This window comes from Myodes glareolus, chromosome 2 (genome assembly GCF_982192425.1).
Source record: "Myodes glareolus chromosome 2, mMyoGla1.1, whole genome shotgun sequence".
NCBI lineage: Eukaryota > Metazoa > Chordata > Mammalia > Rodentia > Cricetidae > Myodes > Myodes glareolus.
The window spans coordinates 102,612,347-102,631,896 of NC_142027.1; the positions used below are offsets into that span (position 1 = coordinate 102,612,347).

Below are 19,550 nucleotides of genomic sequence, written 5' to 3' on the forward strand. Positions count from 1 at the left end.
ACACACTGCACTTGCAGAGGACTGCAGTTTGAATCCTACACCCCTGTCACATGGTTCACAGCCCCTCTCCCTCCAGGGGATCTGACACCCACTTCCGGTTTATGTGGACACCTTCACTCACATGCACCAGTCCCACCCCACAAGATTTTTAAAATAAATACTTTAAAAAGTAATAATAATAAGACAAGCTTTGGTTCTCTAACCAAAGTCTTGGGGGTAAAAATTATTTCACTTTAAAAACAAAGCAGCGAGAGGGCTCAGTGGGTAAAGGCTCCTGCCTCCTCAGCCCCATGGTCTTAGTTTGATCCCTAGAACTCACACGGTCTAAGAGAACTGACTCCCACAAGCTGTCCTCGCTCCACATCTGCACCATGGGACGCATATGCTCATCACACACACACACACACACACACACACACACACACACACACACCAAATAACTACAATGAAATGTAAAAGTTAAAAAACCCTTCTAACGGAAAAGTAATCAAACACGGAAGAAGGGGTCCCTGCTGTCCCTGCAGAAAACCGGCGGCTTCAGGACAGGCGGCAGGACGCCACTCTCTTCCACTGCCTGCTGCTCCTTTGGCTGTGGGAAACGCCCAGAAAGGACACTGTTCTCTAACATGCCTGTCCTCTCTCCCATCTACTGCCTCCACAGGGATGTCTCACCTGGGATACTGCCTCCACCTGCACAGACAGTGTCTTTTCAGGCCTGCGATGTGACCCCATGGGTGGCTGTTGGTCCATCTCCCTCTTTCTGGGACCTACTCAGGACTGAGCAAGGGACCAGCAAAAGCTTGCTCAGACATAGTAGGAGGATGAATTCCTTTTGAGGTCTCAGTCCCTCTGTAGGAAAAAGGGGCGCGCGCCACACATAACTCTTGAGACCTTTAGTTCAAGGAGTCTCTTCTCCTTTTGACTACCTCAAATTTTGGTAACTTCTGTGCTTGTATTCTTCTGGTAGGCATGCTGGCCTCCTCCCTCCCCATGTCCTTACAGCCCAGCTGAGGCCTTAATGCATAAAGTTCAGTCAGCAAACAAGTAAGTGAGACCCCGAAAGCAGGGAAGCAAAAAGAAACTTTCCCTGAGGCTCCTTTAGGAAAAGGGATGGTGGGACCCTCATTATGTAGCTCAGGTTGGTCTCAAACCATCCTCCTGCCTCATTTTTCTGAGTGCTAGAAATATAGGCAAAGGCCAATACATCTGGATTGGATTTAATTCTCTCTTTTTTCCTTTGAGATGGGGTCTCATTATGGCCCAGAAATTCCTTGAAGCCAAGTGTGAGGCTCCCTAGGCAAGCACACCACACTAGCCTGGATTTAATTCTGAAGCTAAAATACAAACCCAAGTACAGGGTGGGGAGGCTGAGAGACAAGTTTACTTCAACATCCATACACTCAAAAGCCAGCTTTCACTGGGTTAGGCATAGTGTGGCTTTCATCCCAGTTCTCAGGAGGCAGAGGCAGGCAGATTTCTGTGAGTGCAAGGCTGGCCTGGACTACAGAGTGAGTTCAAGGCCAGCAGAGCTACCTAGTGAAACCCCATCTCAAAAACAAAAACACAAAACCACCAAACAATCAAATAAATAAATAAATAAATAAATAAAAGTTTTAAAGACCAGGTTTCATACCAGACTTGGAGCAAAGGCATGGTCACAGGGAATGTGGCTTGGGTGAGAGCTGTCACCGGGGACTCGTCAAGTAGTAGATGCTGCTGCAGTGAATTTGGTACCCTGCCCTAAGCCCAGGCCCATTAATACCCTCAGAGTTTACCTGAATGACAGGATCGGGTCTCTCTGGCGACCATGGGGCTGGGAAGTCACCATGACACAGCACATCTCCTAGTGATAGGCCACGGACACCCAGCTTGGGTGGCAGTCACCACAGCACAGAACCTCTCCTAGCGACAGGCCACAGACACCCAGCTTGGGTGGAGGTGAGCGAAGAGAGCTCATCTCAGGAAACTGAACACCTAGTGTGAGGTCATGGAGGCTGCAGAGCGTCTGTTCTGTGTAGCACTCCCTATCAGTTCTGAGGGCACAGGGTTATGGCGAGCATGAAGAGCAAGGCCATGCTGTCTGTTCCTGAGGAAGCATCTTGTACGATATGGAAGGAAATGCACACCTTTGCTCCCAAGTGCAAAATCTGGAGTCACAGTCTTCATGGCCCACAGAATGGCTTAGATGAACACAAGGTTTATCAAAGCCATCTTAGAAACACGAGTCAAGGGCCAGACTTGATGGTTGCAGACCTGTCATCCCAGCTACCAGGGAAGCTGAGGCAGGAGGATCTCAGCTCAAGGTGGGTCTGGGGTACAGAATGAGATCAAGTTCAGCCTGGTAAACTTAGTGAGACATAGTACCAAAATAAAAAATCAAAACATGGTTAGAATATAGCTCAGTGAGGGGCTGGGGTGTGGCTCAGTGGTAGAGCCCCTGCCTAGAATCCCCCAGTGAGGGGCTAGGTGTGGTTCAGTGGTAGAGCCCCTGCCTAGAATCTCCCAGTGAGGTGCTAGGTGTGGCTCAGTGGTAGAGCCCCTGCCTAGAATCCCCTAGTGAGGAGCTGGGGTGTGGCTCAGTGGTAGAGCACCTGCCTAGAATTCCCCCAGTGAGGGGCTTGGGTGTGGCTCAGTGGTAGAGTCCCTGCCTAGAGTCCCCCAGCGAGGGGCTGAGGTGTGGCTCAGTGATAGAGCACCTACCTAGAATTCCCCAGTGAGGGGCTGGGGCGTGGCTCAGTGGTAGAGTGCTTGTCTAGCTAATGTGAGATTCTGGACTACAGGTTCATTACACACCCCTCCCCAAGGAAGCAACCTCTGCTTTTTGAGCCTGGCTCATGCCAGTGACCTGTGTAGTCACAGCCGGGTATGCAGCAAATGCTTCAGTCTTGCAGCCTGTGACGGCAGTTTCCCAGCAGCACCTCCAGGGCACATGTGCTTCTGATCAGTCATCTATTCCCGACCTCAGAGCAGCCTGTTTCTCAATACACAACACTGAACCATCCTTGTAAGCGGGCTGCAAGGGGAGAGCTGCGCCCAAGACAGGGTCACCTGCTGCTGGTGCTCACGTCTCAGAGCTGTAAAACGACCACTGGGAGTCAGGTGAATCCCAGACCCTGAGCAGGGCTTCCTAGTCTCTGAGAACACAAAGTGTGAGGGTTCTCAACTTTCCTAGAGCTGTGACCCTTTAGTACAGTTCCTCATGCTGTGGTGACCCCAACCTTAACGCTATTTCATTGTCACGTCATAACTAACTTTGCTACTGTTATGAATCATAATGTATGTATCTGATATGCAGGATATCTGATAGATTCCTGTGGTATGGTTGTTCGATCCCCAAAGGGGTCCGAACACAGGCTGAGAACCACTGACACAGAGGGACTTGGGAAAGTCACCTAGGAAAGAGAAATGTATACCAGTGTTCTGCCGGTGTTTGGAATGCCAAAGCAAGAGGGTAGAGAGCTGCAGACCACCCGCCTATTCCAGCAAGATTCTACCTCTAAAACCAACACAAACAAACAAAACCAAAACAAATCTGCCCCTAAAATCTGTCCTCACAGAAACAAAGTAAAGCCAAGAATGAATCTGCAAGGCTATCCTGCTCCCGTGATGAGACAACTCAGGGGAATTTCAAGACAGCGGGATAAACACACACTTAGTGTTCAGATGGTGCCTTCTGCTCCCAGACAGGGCCAACCCCTCCCTTTGGGGACCCTGGGACTTGTTCCAAGACAAACTGACTGGCTCTACCTTGGAGGAGCAGACCCCTCACTTGGTGGATGGGGTCTGAACTTGGGGACTGTCTCTACCTAATAAGTTGTCGGCCAGTGAGAGCCCCGTCTCAAACAAACCACAAACAGAAAATCAAGGACTGACCCAGAGGAGTGACCCCAAGTCCTTCTATGTCCACACATGAGGCACACAGTGGCCGGGGGTGGTGGTGTATACTTTGGAGCCAGTGAGAAAGCTGAAAGGCCCTGAGCGTCAATCAGCTCCTGGGGACTGGCCTGGCCCTGGCCTCTTCCAGCAGCAACCTTGATAATCTCATGCTGGCCCTGTGACAGCCTGGGCCACACCCTGGAGCTGGGCTCAGAAGTTGCTTCTCTTGACTACCCAGACATGCCAAGAAACTACACTGCCTGGTGCAGGCGCCCAGGACTCCCAGCAGGTGTGGGCAGCCTGTAGAGGCTGTCACTTTTCCTTATTTTATTTCTCTTTCTTTTCTTCCTCTTGCTTATCTGGGGGGTGAGGGAGAATGTTAATTTTCTCTGTATTATTCCAATTTTAGCAAATGTGTTTTGCTTGTTTCTCTAGCTGGCCTTAAACTTGCTATGCAGTTGAAGGAGACCTTGAATTTCTAATCTCTCCTGCCTGTTACTGTGAGCAGACTTCGAGCTGAGAAGAGAAACCTGTGCATTCCAGCCTGGCCTGGCTCCAGATAAGCTGTCTCTCAAGCACAGGGCCACTGCTGTTCCTGCAGACACCTCAAGCCAACACCTAGCAGTCCCAGGGACAGGGACCCTCTGATCACTTTCTTCCAGGGCCAGCTCCACGGCCGCAGTGGACCCTAGAACTGCTGTGTTTAGGGGATGGCACTGTCAAAATAAAAGTGGGGAAATTTCACATTCTGTAAGAACTACCAGGGCCAGGGGTGTGAAGGTGGCATCGTTGGTACGGTTGCTAAAGTACTGGCCACATAAGTATGAGGATCTGAATTTGACATCCAGAACCCACGTTAAAAAGCTGACCATGGTGGCTGGCACTTACCCAGCTCTGGGGAGGCAGAGATGAGGAACCCTGGGACTCACTGCCCAGTCTCAGAGTAAATTTCTAGGCCAATGAGAGACCCTGTGGGCACCGAAGGAATGGTACATGAGATTGAACTCTGACCTCCACACATGTGTGCAAGAACATGCACCCTACCCCCGTCCCATGAGTCTGGGCACAGGCTTATCATCCCAGCTACCCAGGAAGCTCAGGTAAGGCCTATTAGACTACATAGTGAGTTCAAAACCAGTCTATATATACATGAGATGGTCTCAAAAATATAAATCAATTAACCAAATTTAAAACATATAAAACAAAGGGGATGAATTCGAGGATGAAGTGCTTGCCTAACATATGCTAAGTCCTGAGTTCAATTTCCAATACCTCAAAAATTACAAAAAAGGGACCAAGTCACCATGCTGGCCAGATTGTCTTTTAAAAAATGTCTCTTCCGGACCTTTCTCTGGAATTAAATGAAGACTATTCTTTAAGAAAACAAAGAAGTAAGGCAGGAAAGAGAAGCCATTTAGTCAGGAAAGATTCCCGTTCCTTCCAAGAAGTCCCTGGATGATAAGGAAGATGGCTTAGGGTTAGAAGGGCCTAGAGCCAGGTCCTGGCTGGAGGAGGCAGCAGCCTGCCAAGAAGGGTGCAGGACACAGAGCACATTAAACCAAACAGAAAAGAGGAATTACAAACTCTAAGAAGGGGAAAATAGAACAAAAGTAGCAGGAAGGAAGTGGCTGTACTACGAAGATGCTGACACGCGTAGGTCCAAGGATGATGTAATGTTATTAGGCAGAGGGAGGAAAAGCGAAATCCTCCTGCATGTCCCTGTAGGAAGTCCAAATATGTGCTCTAAAACCCCACACCTGTGACTCATAAGGATGCCGGCAAAGGAAGAGGGGTCTGGGGGAGTCCCTCCACCATGGGAGGGACATGGATAAGTCTGAACAAAACAAAAGGACAGGGAAGGGACATTTCCAGAGGCAAACACTTTAGACTTAGCTTCAAGAATGTTTGTGTTCTGTGCAGCTAAGATGGCTCAGTGGGTAAAGGGCTTGCAAGCAACTGATAACCCAGGTTCAATTCTCAGAACCCACATGGTAGAAACAGACACCCACCTCCTGAAAGTAGTTGGTCCTGACCTCCATATGTGCACCATGGTGTGCTTATGGACGTGCACACGTGCACACACACAAATAAATTCATGTTTAAAAAAGAATATGTTCTCCTAAGATAAATGCCATGCTACTTAAGTCCCGGGAGCTACTTGAAAAGATTAACTTTGCTTCTAAAATTGTACAGTACCCAAGGTGGGAAACACCCACACATTAGGTACTCTTTGAAAAAAATCATGTATACAGGATGTGTGTGTGCACGTGCATGCATACGTGGGAGTCAAAGGACGATCTCAGGTAGTGATCCTTGTTACATACATTACAGACAGGCTAGCTAGCCCATATGGTATCCATCTCTACATGGACTCTAGAGATTCACACTCACCACTGACCCATCTGCACATCTCAGTATCAGCTCCCTTTAGGCAGACTTAACACAGGAGGGGAGCAACCATCCCACAGTTTTGCAGGGTCTGTGCTTTGCAAAGGCTTCCCACCACTAGGAGATCTAGCAAGGGAGGGTTGTCCAGTGCACACACTGTAGACACAAGTGACCATACAAAAGTACACAGCAGGCTTTTCAGACAGCGCAGGTGACACCACACAGGAATGCCTGGGATGCAACCACTGTGATCCTCGAGAACTGGGGCGATCCCCACCAAGCTTTGGCTCAGACTCAATGTTGCAGCACCCTAGATGGTCCCAGAGGAGATGCAAGCAGCAGAGAGAAGTCAAAGTAACATGGAAAGCCCCAAATCTTCTAGTGAGAAGGAACCAATTTCCCCCAACTTTTCAGATGGGAAACAAGGTGAGGCTTACAGGTACAGAAAGGAACAGGAAGCAGCAGACCTCAGTGTCTATGAATATCCAGACCCAAACACTCAAAGTCGTCTCGAAGCTCTCCTGAAATCACGGGAAAGGTTAAACAACCTGTAGGAGGAAAAGTCTGCCAAGAAGACTAGCATGCAGGAGGCTCCTTTTCTGGGGGCTCGTGTGCAGAGCCCTCCATGAGTGCCTGCAGCCGCAGACAGCACAGAACCCCATACCCACTGTGCCCTACATTCACACCCCCAAGATAAAGTGTCCTCTCTTCAAGTAACAGCGGAGCTTGTGGCTAGTCTTTGGTGCATCTGAATCCTCAGCCTAGCGAAACAAGATTATTTGATTTCTTTCTTCCCCCTAGTACTGATGGACTCCAGGGCCTTGTGCAGGCCAGGTGCTCTACCCCCAGAACTCTCTCCACAGCCCCTAGCGCAGATCTGGTAGTCACGCCACCCACTGGATATACTGGGCGGAGTCACACCTGAAGGCGGAGCTACTCCGAACAGCACTCAATTGAAAACTTTTAAGTTGTTCATTTTCTGCCATTTTCCACTTGATATTTTTGGACTGTGAGTAACTGAAACCACAAGCAAGTGAAACCAAGGCTGGGGGCGGGGCAGGGCGGGGCACTAGACTTCTAATGCAAACTGGACGCCCTCCAAACGCAGATCTCCGAGATCGAAAGAGACTGAAGTTAGCCAACAATCAAATGGAACTGTGCTAAAGATCTCTGCAGTCGAGGCGTACATTTCCGTCTTCCACCTCACCACTGCTAACCTTTGCTGTTTGTTCATGTGTAAGGGGAGGGCTGGCGCTGCTCGGCATGGGAGAACTTTCGGATTCAGCTGTGTGGATTCTGGCAACTCCGCTCTCCAGGCTTGGCAGCAAGTACCTTAACACACAGAGCCATTTCGCCAGCCTTTCCATCTTTATTTTTGAGATAGGGTCTCTCACGGAACCCAGAGCTCCCAGATTCAGCAAGACTGACTGGCCAATGAGCCCCACAGCACTGAGGCTACTGATGTGACGCTGGCTCAGTTTTTACTTGGGCACAAACACAAACAAGCACTTTACTCGTGGAGCTATCTCCCCAGCTCTATTTGTTTGTTTGAGATGAAATCTTATTAAGTAGTGCAGGCTGGCCTCAAATTTGCAATGGTCCTGCCCCAGTCTCCAGAGTGAAGGATTCCTGGCAAGTGGATCCACAGGTATTTTCACGGCTGCTGTAGCAGTTTGCTTGCTTGTACGCCACCCCACAAGGCGTCTGGTTCGGCCTCAGCAGCCTCAGCAAATGACTACCTCCTTGATTTCCTAAGATCACTTGCTTTTTACAGATAGGTCAAAACACTGTCGAAGCCGCAGTGTCTTTCAAAGAGCTCATTCATTTGCTGGGCGGAGTCCTGCAGACAGGGGAAGGGGCCCCACCCCCATAGCCCTCCCCCTCCCCCGCCAAAAACACCCGCTGTACACACCACTCAAAACCACAGCGGAACAACCCGCCCTGGGAAACACGGAGCCGCCCAGGCCGGCCAGCGAAGCGGAGCCAGGCTCCAGTGGGGGTGGAGCAGAGGCAAGGGGACATTTGGGGCAGGTACCAAGCCTTGGGATCCGCTCCAGGGAGGGAGGAGCCCCAGATGGGAGGTCCCCAGGTCTCAGTGCCCGCATCAGCCAATAAGGACCCGCTAGCAAAACTCACCAAATTAGGAAAGCTGAGTGAGCAGGGCGGGACCCGAGGCTGCTGGCTGGGAAGTCAGGCCCTTTCCCCAGCCCGCCCCGCCCTGGATCCTGCGGCCTGGGAGAGGAAGGGCAGGGCGTGTTTGTAAACATGAAGGCTCCACCTCTACACAGAAACTCAAACTGAAGAAGTCTTGGCAGGCAGGAACCTCAGGCTTCCTTTACAAAAGCTCAATGGGATTCCACAGTGTGAGGGTGAACAGCCAACAGAGATCTTTCGTCCGTCCGGGACACTTCAAGGCCCAGGGCGTCTGGGGCGGGTCCCAAAGCACCATCTCAACAGGTGACCAAGAATCCAGTTCCCTCCCAAGGGGACCCTGCTGGGAACGCTGAGTAGACAAGAGCCTGCTCCCTCCCAGCAGTATCAAGAATGCGGTAGACATAAAGACTGGACTTAGGGGCTACCGAAGCACCAACGTCTTAACTAGCTGGCTGCTGCTTGGTGTTTGAGCTGAGGATGACACAGCTTCCTCCTGCCTCCACTTCCCCAGAGCTGGGATTGGCATGCACCACTGTGCCTAGTGTTATGTGGGGTGCTGGGGATACACCCAGGGTTTCCTGTATGCTTGAGAAGAACTCTACCAACCCAGCAACACCCCCAATCCCTACTGTTTATACTGGACAAATGCAGGATGATCTCTGAGTGTGAGGCCAGCCTGGTCTACTTAGTAAGTGCCAGGTCAGCTTGGACTACACATGGAGATCCTGTCTCAAAAGCAAACAACACTAAACATAATCCTGTTCAATCCCAGAATCTTGGACTGGGTACTGGATACCGAACCCAGAGCCTGCCTGTCTTCCTTCTTTCTTTCCTTCTTTCCTTCCTATCTTTTCTTTTCTTTTCTTTTCTTTTTTTTTTTTTTTTTTTTTTTTTGCTTTTGCGATGAGGTTTCACTATGAAGGCCTGGTGTGTCTATAACACATTATGGAGACCAGGCTGGCAAGTCTCCAGTTTCTGCTATAAGAGCTGGGGTTTCAGGCATGTGCCATGTTGCCCAGCTAAACCCAGGGCCCCTTCCAGGCTAAGGAAGTAAGTGTCCTACACCGAACTCATCCCAGTCCTCTTTATTACAGGCAGGGAACCACAAAGTTGCCCAGGTTGGCTTTGCACCACTCAGTAGCTCAGACTGGCCTCGAACACAAGCTTTCCCTGCATCACACTTTCAAGGTGGCCCCACCTGTTCTGCATGCAGGCATTCTGTGACTTTTAGTAGATTTCCTGTCTAGCAGTTACAGCTTTCTCAACTGTCTGTGCAGCACGAGCACTGAGAGCACGTGAGCAGGAAGCGTGGGGCAGAGGGACTCTGGAGGGGACATCGCAGTCTCTCACAGGGACAACCGAACATTCACTCCTGCAATCCCAGCACTTGGGAGGCTGAGGCGGGGATTACTGCAAATTTTAGGTCAGTCTTGATTACATATTGAGTTCTGGACCAGCCTAACTACACTGTGAGACCCTGTCTCAAAAACCAAATCTGGGGTTCAGATAGCTGCTCAGAGAATAAAGGGGCTTGCCATTCAGCCTTACCTCCTGAGTTTGAGTTCCAGGATCCACATGATGGAAGAGAAATGACTCTCAAAAGCTGTCCTCTGACCTTCACATGCCCTCCCCCAATAAACGAATACATAAATAAGTCAATATAATTAAAAACAAACAAATGAAATGAAGTCAAAACCAATCACACACACACATCCCTGCTGCCCCAACTAGCCGTGAGCTAAGGAGGACTTGTGTTGGGGCCCCATGCACTGGGTCATGCACATGGAGTCTGGATGTTAGGACAGGGCTATGCGATCTGCTGAAGTGACAAGGCTGAAGGACAAGTGGCAGATGCTGAGCACAGGAGGGCCGTCACCTCTCACCACCACCTTCCTGAGCGCTGAGCCTTTACTGCAGGCTTCACGGACAGGAGAGACATGGCCCGGGAAGCTGCTATGATGTGACCTACCCAAAAAGACACAACCCATCACCCACATGGCCAGGACCACAATGGGGTTCTACACCTGAGTTCTGCCAGTTCCCAGGCTGCACCTCTCGCTGGTGTCAAAAAAAGAGGACGCTTACTCCAGACAAGGGACCCTTCACGGAGGAAACAGGTAAGTTCACAAAGACAAACCCAGGGTTAAACTCCCTCCCCACACACACATACAGTGTGTGTGCTCATGCTTACAGTAATACTCTTAACCATCTTGGGTTTCCACCAGTAGGAAGGACATCCTCAGATGTAGGCCCCTGACCATGAACCTCTAGAACCAAGAATCAAAAACCTCTCTTATGTATAAACTTACAAAGGGGGTAAACTGCAGCCAGGTGTGATAGTGCACACCTGTGATCTTAGCTGGTGACTAAGGTACGGGGATCAAGAGTTCCAGGCCAGCCTGAGCACCAGAAAGCTTCCATGTCTATTAACCAAGAGGCTCAGTGGCAACTGCCTGAAATTCCTTTACCCAGGGTGTTGGTTTGAGTAAGAATGACTCCCAGCTCCTGGAGGTTCAAGAATTTGAATGCTTGGTCCCAGCTGCTGGAATGTTTAGGGAAGATTAGGAGGTGTGGCACTGGGGGCGGGCCTCTAGGTTTCAAAGTCCATATTAGGTCCAGTCTCTCTCTGTCTGTCTCTCTCCAGCCACCTCTGCCTGTGGGTCTAGCCACTGCCTCAGTGTCTACCTGCCTGCTGCCTGCTGCCGTGCCTCCCACCATGACAGCCATGGATTCACCCTCTGAGACTGTAAGCAAGCCCCCAATTAAATGCTTTCTTTTATAAGTTGCTTTGGTCTTGATGTCTCTTCACAGCAAGAGAAAAGTAAGTCACCTAGTGTGCTAAATCTGGCTCTGATTCCTAGTACTGAAACAGGGGGTGGGGGTGGGGGTAAATAAAGTGACAGCATAAGGGTAACTCCAGTGAAAAAGGAGGTATAACTTTGGAGACCTAATGAGGTTGCCCATAGCAGTGACCCATGGCCAAGGCTCAGAGACAGCACGACCCTGGCTCTGCTGGAGAATAGTTCTCAGAGGTTCCCCAAGGAACGTGTCACACCTATGCCGCAGTCACAAGAGTCCTGGCCACTATCTGCCATCTCTACAGGGCTGGCCTGTACCATAAGTTGAGGTGGAAGCCACAGGGCTCAGGGCACCATGGTCCCAGCACCTGATGGGGACACAGCACTTTAAAAGCATAAGGAACACAAGAGGCAGTGAGAGGGAAATCTGCTTCACTGAAAACCTCCAGCCAGAATCTGACCTCCCTTCTCTATTTTGAGATAGGGTCTCATGTAAACCAGACCGGCCTTGACTCACTATTAGTAGACATACCCCTGCATCCAGAATCCTAAGTACACACCTCAACACCCAGTTTAGTATGTACTGGGGTCTGAACCCTGAACCTACACTCTTTACCCACAGAGCTACATCCCAGCTGTTTGCTCTTGAGACAAGGTCTCTCTCACAAAGTGGCCAGGATGTCCCTGAACGTCCATGTAGCGACAGCTGGCTGTGCACTGGAGATCCTCCTGCTTCAGTCTTTGGAGCGCTGGGCCACACACCCATTTGCCAACTTGCTTTAGGAGGCCCCAACTCACAAATCTACAACCTGGACAGGTGGAGACTTGAGGGTGACTCTCCCTGCAGGGCCTCCCAGAGTCTACTCCATCTCGAAGTCCCTGATGCATTCAGAATCTGGGCACGAGAGGTTGCTCACCTGATGGTGCCAGTCGGGGAAGGGATGGGGCTGACAAGGCTCCGGAGGTCCGGCTCCGGAATGTGGATCTTCAGTGGAGAGATCTGAGGGTAGAGTGGCCGCAGGGGGGATGCTGGGGCCTCCTCCTTATGGTACAGGGACGTGAACTGGATCTTGATGGCCGTGCTGGGGAAGCGGAAGGTGCATCTGCAAAGGGAGGACAGTGGCTGGTGAAGCACAAGGGCACTGGGCACAGAGCTGAGGTCCCACCACCCACAGCGCAGGAGCAGCAGGAGCCTTCACACCCGGGAACACAAACTTGGGCTTACTCTGGTGTCAACTGTACTCGACTGTGAACAAAGGAGATAAATACCCCAACAGGAGACTCCATGTACCAGGGCAGTAATGGTGACAATGAATATGGTTCCTGACCCTCAGAGCAAATAGCTAAATGGATCCTGTGCACTTATGCACAGAGTTCACTCACTCATTCATTCACACATTTATTTATTCCTCCAGCAAAATAAGTAAGTGAAATAGTTAAAAGACCCTGTTTCAGCTGAAAACGGACTCCACTCACTCATTCGTTACAAGACAGGGTCTTACTATTGGTCCAGCCTGGCCTGGGACTTGAGATTCTCCTGTCCCTGTCTCCTGAGTGCTGGGATGACAGGCATGCGCCACCATGCCCAGCTTATGTGGGGATTTCAAAAGAAAGACCCCTTCAAGGTATAATCAAATGCCACCACACAAAGGTAGAGGGGTGCCCCAGAGACATCCGCTGGAGGAGGGGGAGGGAGGGAGGAAAGGGAGGGAGGAAGAGGGAGAGGGAGAGGGAGAGGGAGAGGGAGAGGGAGAGGGAGAGGGAGAGAGAGAGAGAGAGAGAGAGAGAGAGAGCGCGCTCTAACTGGCTTCTCACTTTACAAGTCTAGAGCCAGGCATGTCTACTGAATGATAGACAGACAAACTAATCTGACCCTGGAATAGCCAGGGAGGCCCTACCACATGCTCAGACAAGGTGAGCAAGGTCCCCCATTCTGCTGAGCACATCTTCCAGTTTCCAGCTCTGAGTGTGTGCATGTGGAGGCAGAGGCTCATGCTGAGCGTCCTTCTCAGTTGCTTTCCACCTGAATCTAATTTTTTTTTTTTACTTCACCTGCATTTTAAAGGGTCTCTCACTGAACCTGGAGCTCTCCATTTCAGCTAGACTGGTTGGCAAGCTCAGGATCTGCCTGTCTCTGTGCTTGCATACATATGAAATAAATAGATACAACTTGGCGGTGAAAAGAAAAGAAAACATAATTTGAGGCCAACACAAGCCACGCAGTTCAGGAGAGCCTGGGACACACAACAAAACCTGTTCTCAAAAATACCCCGATATGATTTCTACTCTGTTTAGCATCTCATAACCCAGGAACAGTGCCATCAGAAATTTGGTTTGTGTAAATTCGTGCGGGGGCACTTGTGGGCACGTGCACTGGGTGGGCAGACATCACCTCAGGTGCCATTCCTCAGGCACTGCCCACCTTGTTCGGGGAACCTCAGGCTGTTTATTTGCCCATGATGAAGGAAAACCAACTGTAAGCTGTCCTCCAAATGTAAAGGAGACAGGAAGCTGCCTGGGGCTGGCTGGGTTTGGGAGGTGGCATGGTCACTGAGGGAGTGAACAAGAACTCTATTTTAGCACTAGTCACTCAGTGGGGAGATTTAAACGACTAGCTATATGGTAGGTCAATTTTTTAAAAGATTTACTTATTCATGCATTTTATGTACATGAGTGCTCTGTCTTCACGCATACAAGAAGAAATTTGACCCCACTGGTGATGCTGGGAGCCACCATGTGGGTGCTGGGAATTGAACTCAGGGCCTCTGGAAGAGCAGGCAAGTGCTCTTAACCACTGAGCCATCATCTCTTCAGCACCTGTGGCAGGTATATCATACCAAAGTTCTTGCCTGCGGATTCAGAGGCTGAACATAGAGTCTGGAGGCAAGGGGCTAGGCTGATGGTGTGGAGAACACTGTATCTAGCATCAGATTTCAGTACACAGTTGGCTTGATCATTACAGTCTTGGTTAGAGTTGGCGAGGAGGCTCAGAAGGAAGGGCACTTGTACAGCAAGCACAAGAACCCACACAGAAGTTGGAAGCCACAGTCTGTCTGTAATTCCAGTGTTCCCAAGGGAACAGTGGTGGGGGAGAGCCTGCTGGCCAGCTGGCACATGTGAATGACCAGACACAGTGGGAGGCGAGGACTAACACCTGAGGTTGTCCTCTGATCTCCACACATGTGGCGTGGTACACGTGTGCCTGCACTCACAGGAACACAACACATACTTGTGAACACGCACACACCACGCATGTGGCATGGTACATATGTGCCTGCACTCACAGAACACATACATGTGAACACACACCACACATGTGGCATGGTATGCATATGTCTGCACTCACAGGAACACACGCACATACATGTGAACATACACACACCACATATGTGGCATGGTACACATGTCGGCACTCATAGGAACACACACACACATGTGAACATGCACTAGGGCACCAAGCACTTCTCTGCAGCCCTGGCAGAACCTGAACTTTATTGGGTCTCCTTGCTGCAGTTCAGAGTCTGGTGACCCTGTCTTTGAAGGAGGAATCAGTAACCTGTGTCTTCCCCAACCCCTCCCTGGAGCTGCCAAGCTGTGGGAAAGTAAGGAAGGAATCCCAAGCTCTTACTGACTTGAGACAGTTAACTTCCTCTTGGTCACAGAGACAAGGAAAGACACTAAAAAGCTTCTGGCAAAGCTTAAAAAATTAACACATCTCTCTGCTACACAGCCACTCCCCATTACCGTTCCTCCATCCCAGGAGAACAAGGACTTCACTTTCTGGAAGGGACGGTGAGCTGGGGGAGGTGGGGCCTGCAGGGGACGCCAACAAGCACTGGGGAGGATGTCCCACTCTGAAAACAGACTCCTGGCCTGAGATGCTTGCCATACTTCCCACGTGTGAGGGGTGTCTCAGACATGGGCGGGGGTGGGGGCGGGAGTGATGTTGGCTGCCCACCCATGGGAGCAGGGGCTCAGGCAACCCACTCTGCGGTGTGAACACCCCAGGGAGGGCAGACTATGCAGCAGGAGGGAGTAGTGCATTCCTGTCAGTGTCCCATAACTCAGGAATCTAAGGCAGGAGGATCAGGGCTATACAGGGAGTTTGGGGCTAACTTGGACCATAGAGAGAATTCAAGGCTAGGCTGGGTTTCAGAATAAGATTCTGAAAAAAAAAAAAAATTTAACTTTTTTATTTTATGCTTTTTAGAAATCTTATGTGTATGGGTATTTTGCCTGCACATATGACAGGTGCCTCTGGAGGCTAGAGGAGGGCATCAGATCCCCTGGAACCATGAGCCACCACATTGATGCTGTGTCTCTGGACAAGCAGTCAAGACTGTTTACTAAGCAATCTGTCCTTCGGTCCTACCTCTACATTTTTCCCCACTTTGGTTTTTGTTTTTTGAGACAAGGTTTCTCTGCCTCTCAAGTGCTGGGATCAAACATGTGCACCACCATTCCTGGCCTTAACTTTTTAATAAGGAAAAATGTGGTAACTGACACATGAATTTTCTAAAGCAACCACTTGGAAAGGCCTTACAGCATAAACCTGTCCAGTAACAATGGATCAGTGAGTGACAGTTGAGGTCTCTGAAACAAAACCGAGATCCACCTTGTTTGGGGAATTTTCAGAACACCTTATTTTCCTTCAAAGAAAAACTGGACCAGGATTGGTGGCGCACAACTGTAATCCCAACACTTGAGAGGTGGAGGCAGGAGGATCAAAAGTTCAAAAGCAGCCTCAGCTACATGAGATCCTGTCTCAAAAAACAAAAACAAAAAACAAAAGGGCTGGAGAGATGGTTCAGAGGTTAGGAGCATTGACTATGCTTCCAGAGGTCCTGAGTTCAATTCCCAGCTACCACAAGGTAGCTCACAACCATCTGTAGTGAGATCTGATGCCTGCTTCTGGTATAAAGGCATGCATATAAATAGAACACTGGTATACATAAAATAAATCTTAAAAAGCAAACAAACAACACAAAAGCCAGAAAAGGGGCCACTGAAATGGCTCAGTAGGTAAAGGCCCTTGCTACCAAGGCTGATGACCTGAGTCTGATGCCTGGAACACACGGAGGAAAAGGAGAGAACCCATTCCCGAAGGCTGTTCTGACCGCTTTGTGCCTTCTGTGACACAGGCACAGACATGCACACTTAAAACATTATTAAAAAATCAATACAGTGCAAAGTGGCCCAAAGAACTCTGTATGTTTAGAGGCATCCCTGTGGGAGGGAAGGGCTAAAAAAAACACTTTCTAAGTGATGTCACCATGCCAACACCTTCCAGCAGCTCGGCTAACCACAGTGAGCTTCCTACAAAGTACTTGTAAACGTGAAAGATAAGGAGACGAACACACAAGTGTTCTTCAGGTCTTGACCCACCAGGGAATACGAGAACTATTTGCCACAGGCTGATGAAATCAAATAAGAGGATCAATGACCAGGCCGCAGCTGACAGCCAGATCTGATGTCAGGCAAACTTTGTTTGAAAAGAGCTGGAGCCCTTGGCCCCCTCGCCGCACTGCACAAATCGGGGTGTGGTGCATGCTGGGAATCCCAGCACTGAGGTAAAATCAGGAGAATCAGTTCAAGGACATCCTCAGCTATATAGGCCAGTACTTAGACACACACACACACACCCTCTCCACACACACCTGGTTAAATACTTTGAGAAACCTGAGGCTCCTCCCAGGTCACTGGACCTTTGTGTAGCTATAGTTCCCCCTGCTACAAATATGAGCCCAAGTCTCCACCAGTGAACGTCATTTCAATCATTCTCACGAAATGACCATCACAGGGAGGAACATGGCAACGGCTTGCAATGCGGGCTCCCCAGTGGCCGCCACTGCTGCAGTCTGTCCCTTAAAGGCCATTTCCTGTAAGGAACAAATGACTCTGGAAGGGGAAAAGCATGGTAATAAGAGCTCTCAGAGGCTGCATGGGGCCATGTGCCTTTGACCCAGTGAAGTACTGGCCTGGCCTAGCTCTGTGTGGGGTCACCTTAAGGAAGGGAGAGTGCCCTAGGGCCTAGGCTTCCCTAAGAGGGCCAGAAACTCTGCAGGGGGCTGGGCACAGTGACCATGATGACACAGGAAGTTCCCCCATTCCCTTTATTTCACGCTCCACACAGCTTCGGTGCGTTCTCCAGGGTGTCAGAGGCTAGAGGTCTCACCTCCTGTCTATGCTAAGGATAACCACAGCTGGGCCAGGAAGTGGCTTATTTGAGACAGGACCTCATAAACCTGGGTTAGCTTTGAACTCTAAGTGGCCGAGGATGACTTGGACACCTGATCTTCCTGCCCCCACCTTCTTGAGTGCTGAATCACAATTGTATACCTACACATACAGCTCATGAACACTGGGATTGGAGTCCGGGGCTTCGAGCTTTCTAAGCAGCAGTCTACAAACTGAGTCAAGTCCCCAGCCTACGGTGAACAGCAGTGCTCACCTACCAAGCCCCAAAGCAGAGAATTCTCACAATTTCTACCGTATTTCATGTAAAAGACCTTCTTTCAGCTGACGCTGGGGAGGTGGCTCAGCGTGCTGTGCTTGTTATGCAAGCTTGAGGACCGAGTTCAGATCCTCCAGAACTCACACAGAAAAGCCAGGCACTGCAGTGCACTCTGAAATCCCGGCACTGGATAGGCAGAGATGTGAGGTCAAATGGGCCAGCCCAGGTCCCAGTAAAAGACCGGGTCTCAAACACTCAGGGCAGAAAGTATAATATGAAGGAGGGTGCCTGGTGTCAGCCTATAGTCTCTACCCATGTACACATGCACACGCACCCTTCCCACTGTGCAGACAAGCATACAAAAGGCACTGTAGGTACCTATCATGGTGCTGAGTCACAACGCAAAAGGGAAGGTGCAGGAAGATTAAAACCAGAGGGGCCTATGCATCCAGGGCGATGACAAAATTGCCTTGGATCAGCAGAAGCAAGAGCCCTGGAGGGTCCAGGCCCTCAGACGGCGTCACTGCTCCCAGCCACTGGTCTCTATTGGTTGCAGCTGGCTCTGCAAGGGTGCGACAGTAACAGAACCCTATGCCCCCCCCCTCCTGAAAACTATACCAGGCTGGGGCCAAAGGCAGGCAAAGAGAGCACCTGAGGGTAACAGTGTTTGCTAAGCAAACCTGACAACCTGAGTTCAGTTCCTAAAACCCACCACATACAGGTAGAAGGAAAGAACTGGGCTCCGATGCCCATATCTGTGCTGTGGCATGCGCAACCAAGCATGCACACACACAGGTGGAAGGAAAGAACCGGGCTCTGATCTCCATACTTGTGCTGTGGCATACACACCCAGGCATGCACGTGCACACACACACACATGGGGGGGCACAGATTAACACAACATTTCCAAAGTACACACACTGGCAGGTCACTGTGCTGGTGTGAGGTGTCTGGTGCTGCCTTCCTGGGGAATTTGTGGTCACACCAGTAGCTTCGCTCTTGATACCCAGGCAACAGGCTGGTTCTGGGGAATCTGCATTTTTAGTCTGCCCTTTCCCCCAAAAGAGAATCTCCTCCAGAGAGCATGCTTCGGGAACATGCCAGAGTTGGTGGCACCCAGAAGGTGAAAGCCTGGTGTGGTGGTCTATGTCCAACAGCAATCCCGGCACTCAGAAAGTCAAGACAGAGGATTGTCATGAGTTTGAGGCCAGCTTAGGCTTGAGACTGTAGTTCAAAACAACTGTGAAGATTCAAAGCTGGGGCTGAGGACTCCACACAGTTGGAAGAGTGCGCAAGCACGTAGGAAGTCCTGGGCTCTGAACCCAGCACGGTAGAGACCCAGCTAAGAGGCAGTCACAGCCCTAACAACACGGAGAAGGGGAGCTGACTGCACCTGACACCGGAGAGACTGGGGCTGCATCAAGAGCATTTGTTGCTCTCTCAGGACCTTGGTTTGATACGAGCACCAGCATTGTGGCTCACAACTGTGTATCCCCAGTGCAGTGGGCATCTGCCCTATCCTGACTTCCAAGGATACCAGGCACATATGTAATACACACATACAGGAGGGGGCTGGAGAGATGGCTCAGGGGTTAAGAGCACTGACTACACTTCCAGAAGACCTGGGTTCAAGCCCAAGCACCTCACCTATATGGCAGTTCACAACTGTCTGCAATTCTAGTTGCAAGGGACCCAAAACCCATGGCAAAAAAGAAGAAGAAGAAGAAGGAAGAAGAAGGAAGAAGAAGAAGAAGAAGAAGAAGAAGAAGAAGAAGAAGAAAAGAAACAAAACAAAAAACAACCCAAAAAAACAAACATACAGGCAAAACAATCATATGCAAATCATATAATTAGAGACAACATCTTCCTATTTATGTAGC

At 50.1% G+C, this 19,550-nt stretch overlaps 1 protein-coding gene across 2 annotated transcripts in view; it reads right to left on the reverse strand.

The window, feature by feature from the left end:
* Positions 1-19,550, reverse strand: part of Foxk1 (forkhead box K1) — a 67,148-nt gene that overhangs the window by 14,886 nt on the left and 32,712 nt on the right. For both annotated transcript variants that reach the window (XM_085683535.2, XM_048436696.3), the window contains exon 2: positions 12,134-12,319. In XM_085683535.2, the coding sequence (XP_085539661.1) occupies positions 12,134-12,319 (186 nt within the window). The remainder of the gene's footprint in view (positions 1-12,133; positions 12,320-19,550) is intronic.